At 72.2% G+C, this 2891-nt stretch overlaps 1 protein-coding gene across 1 annotated transcript; it reads right to left on the bottom strand.

The window, feature by feature from the left end:
* Positions 1-887: 887 nt before the first annotated feature.
* GTPBP3 (GTP binding protein 3, mitochondrial) lies at positions 888-2887 on the bottom strand (the record flags this gene model as incomplete). Its single annotated transcript, XM_035313109.1, has 7 exons — positions 888-1179; positions 1318-1593; positions 1714-1879; positions 2043-2186; positions 2272-2344; positions 2480-2682; positions 2788-2887. Coding segments are annotated over 7 exons (1194 nt in total), but the record flags the coding sequence as incomplete, so codon positions are not given.
* Positions 2888-2891: the final 4 nt, after the last annotated feature.

The raw sequence follows: 2891 nt of genomic DNA, 5'->3' as shown, positions 1-2891 counted from the left end.
GCCACGCTCTGATTTATGGCCGCGCTTCCCTCGCCTTCCTGTTTAAAGAGCCTTTCCTGACACCCGGCCTGCCGGGACGCCCCCTCCCGCGCTGCCCGCACGCCACCAGCACCTTGCCCATGGCACGTAGCACCCTGCGGGCCACCAGAGGGTCCCTGTCCCTAGCCAGCACCCCCGGGGTCCCATCTGGGACCCCCACGCCACACAAAGCCACGCGCTGCAGCCGTCCCCAGGCATGGAGACACTACCGGGTCCCCCTTGTCCCCAGGGTGCAGGGACAGGGTGGGATGGGGGTGACAGCGGGGCTCAGCCCCAGCCACCCCGTGGAGCCCAGCTGGGGAGCACAGGGACGCGCTTGCTGCTGGAGGAGCCCCCCAGAGCTCTGCCACAAATAACCCCAGAGCCCAAATGCGGGCGGGAGTAGAACAAGCACCCCCAGGAACACCCCCACCTTTAGGGCCCCCCAACCCCACCGAGCCCAGAGAGGCCATGGAGCAGGTGGGGGGGAGAGCTGGGGGGCACCCGGGCACCGGACTGGAGCTGTGGGGCCATGCTGGGGGGCAGGACCCCCCAACCACTGCCCTGGGGAGGGCGTTTGGGGTGCCCCGCATCCCACGGGGCCCCGTGCCGTGCGTTGGGAAGGAGATGCCCAAGGGTGAAGCCAAGGTTTTTCCATTCCAGACACTCCAGCTCCTTGTTTATCCTCCTGGCCAGGAAACGTGGCCTTTCCCAGTGTTTTTTTTTTCCATAGCTGGGGCTCACGACATACTCCCCCCCCTGCCCCCCTCCGGCCCCAAGCCGGGGAAATCACAGCGTCCTGGCACGGGGCCACCGAGCCCTGCGGGGACCGCGCCGGGGGGCGTGGGGGGAAGGATGCCAGAAGCAGCCCAAGGCACCACGGTTTAATACCCGCAGGGGGCGGGGGGGGGGCATGGCCCGGCACCCCGTCACTTGCCGACGCAGAAATCCCTGAAGATGATGTCGAGGACGTCCTGGGCGCCCACGTGCCCGGTGATGCGCCCCAGGTGCCGCCGCGCCAGCCGCAGCTGCTCGGCCGCCAGCCCCAGGTCCCGCGGGCGGTGCCGGCCGTAGCGCGCCAGCGCGGCCGCGCAGTCCCCGAGGTGCTGGCTGTGCCGGCTCTGCGTCAGGCTGGGCGAGCCGGCCAGGGGGTCTCCGCACCTGGGGAGGGGGGCAAAAAAAGAAAACCACCCTGGAGCTGCAAAAACACCTCCTCAAGATGCCCAGACGGGGATGGGGGAAGCGGTGTCGCGTCCGCGTGTCGTGTCCCCCCCCCCCGAAAAACCCCCGTGCGCTTACAGCCGTGCCAGCTGCTGCCCCAGCAGCTCCAGCAGGCGGTCGATGCCGTCGCCCGTCTTGCAGGACAGAAGGGTGGCGGGGGGCACGGGGGGTCCCTGGGCGCAGGCGGCACGCAGAGCCCCCGCGTCCCCCCCCAGCAGGTCGGCCTTGTTGAGCACCAGGACGCAGGGGGCGGCGGGGGGCACCAGGGACCCCACCGCAGCCCCCAGCCCCGCTGGCTCGGCGGGCACGGCCGTGGCATCCAGCACGGCCAGCACCAGGTCTGCTCGCTGCAGCCTGCGGGGACGCGGCAGGGCTGGGCACGGGGCCGCATCCTGCACATCCCAACCCTGCGGTAAAATAAGGGGGGGGTGCCCCCCCATCCTGCTCCCCACCCCCCCCAGGTCCCCAGCTCACCGGTCCCGCGCGCGGCTGACGCCCTCCTGCTCGACGGGGTCGGTGGCGTCGCGCAGCCCGGCCGTGTCGCTCAGCACCACGGGGTACCCGGTGACGTTGAGGGACACCTCCACCACGTCCCGCGTGGTGCCCGCCACCGGCGACACGATGGCTGCCGGGCGCCGGCCTGGGGGGGGGGGTGGGAGACGGGGGGCTCAGGGGGGTTGGGGGGTGACGCCAGGGACCTCCTGCCCGTACAGCGTCGGCGATGGGGAGGTGGCTGCTGTCCCCAAGGGGGAGGTGTGGGGGGGGTTAAATGTCACCAGCAGCCCCCCCCGCGCCCCACTCACACAGCAGGTTGAGCAGGCTGCTCTTGCCCACGTTGGGGGGGCCGGCGATGACTGCGCGGACCCCCCCCCGGAGCAGCTCCCCCCGGCGCCCGTCCTGCAGGTGGGCACCGAGCTCCTGCTCCAGCGCCCGCACGGCTGCGTCCACTGCGGGGACAGAACGGGGACGTGTCGGTGGGGGGGCGGGGGGGGACAGCGGGGACAGGGTGCCGTGCCCCCCGCCGCCCCTTACCTTGGGACAGCACCTCTTCCTCCACGTTGTCATCCTCGCTGAAGTCGATGTAGGCTTCGAGGTGGGCAAGAGCCTGGGGCGCAGCCAGGGGGACGAGGCTCAGCGGGGACAGCCCCCGTGTCCCCAGCCCGTTCTCACCACGCGTCGAGGGAAAAGAACCCAAGCACCCGGACACCCCCAACCCCCCCCCCCCCCAGGCCCCCCTTACCTGGGTGAGGGTCTCGCTCCAGCGCTGGTAGAGCCTCCCCAGCTCGCCCTCCATCTGCCTCAGCGCCTGGCGCCGCTGCGCCTCTGTCTCGGCGTGGATGAGGTCCCCGAGCCCCTCGGCGGCCGTCAGGTCCAGCTTCCCGCGGTGGAAAGCTCGCCGCGTGAACTCGCCCGGCTCGGCGGGGCGCAGCCCGGGCAGGCTCCCTGCCACGGGGCCACCGGGTGAGCCCCGAGCTGGGTGAACCCTCCGGGAGCACCCCGGGGTGCGGGACCCCAGGGGTTTGGGGACACGGGGACGGGGGCTCTCACCCAGCGCCCGCAGCACCCCGCTCACCACCGCCGGCCCGCCGTGCACGTGCAGCTCGGCGCAGTCCTCGCCCGTGAAGCTCTGGGGACCTGCGGGGTGCGGGGGG

Source organism: Oxyura jamaicensis (assembly GCF_011077185.1).
Source record: "Oxyura jamaicensis isolate SHBP4307 breed ruddy duck chromosome 28 unlocalized genomic scaffold, BPBGC_Ojam_1.0 oxy28_random_OJ114, whole genome shotgun sequence".
Taxonomy (NCBI): Eukaryota; Metazoa; Chordata; class Aves; order Anseriformes; family Anatidae; genus Oxyura; species Oxyura jamaicensis.
The sequence above is the reverse complement of the archived record's forward strand: the minus strand, read 5'-3'. Positions and strand labels throughout refer to the sequence as shown.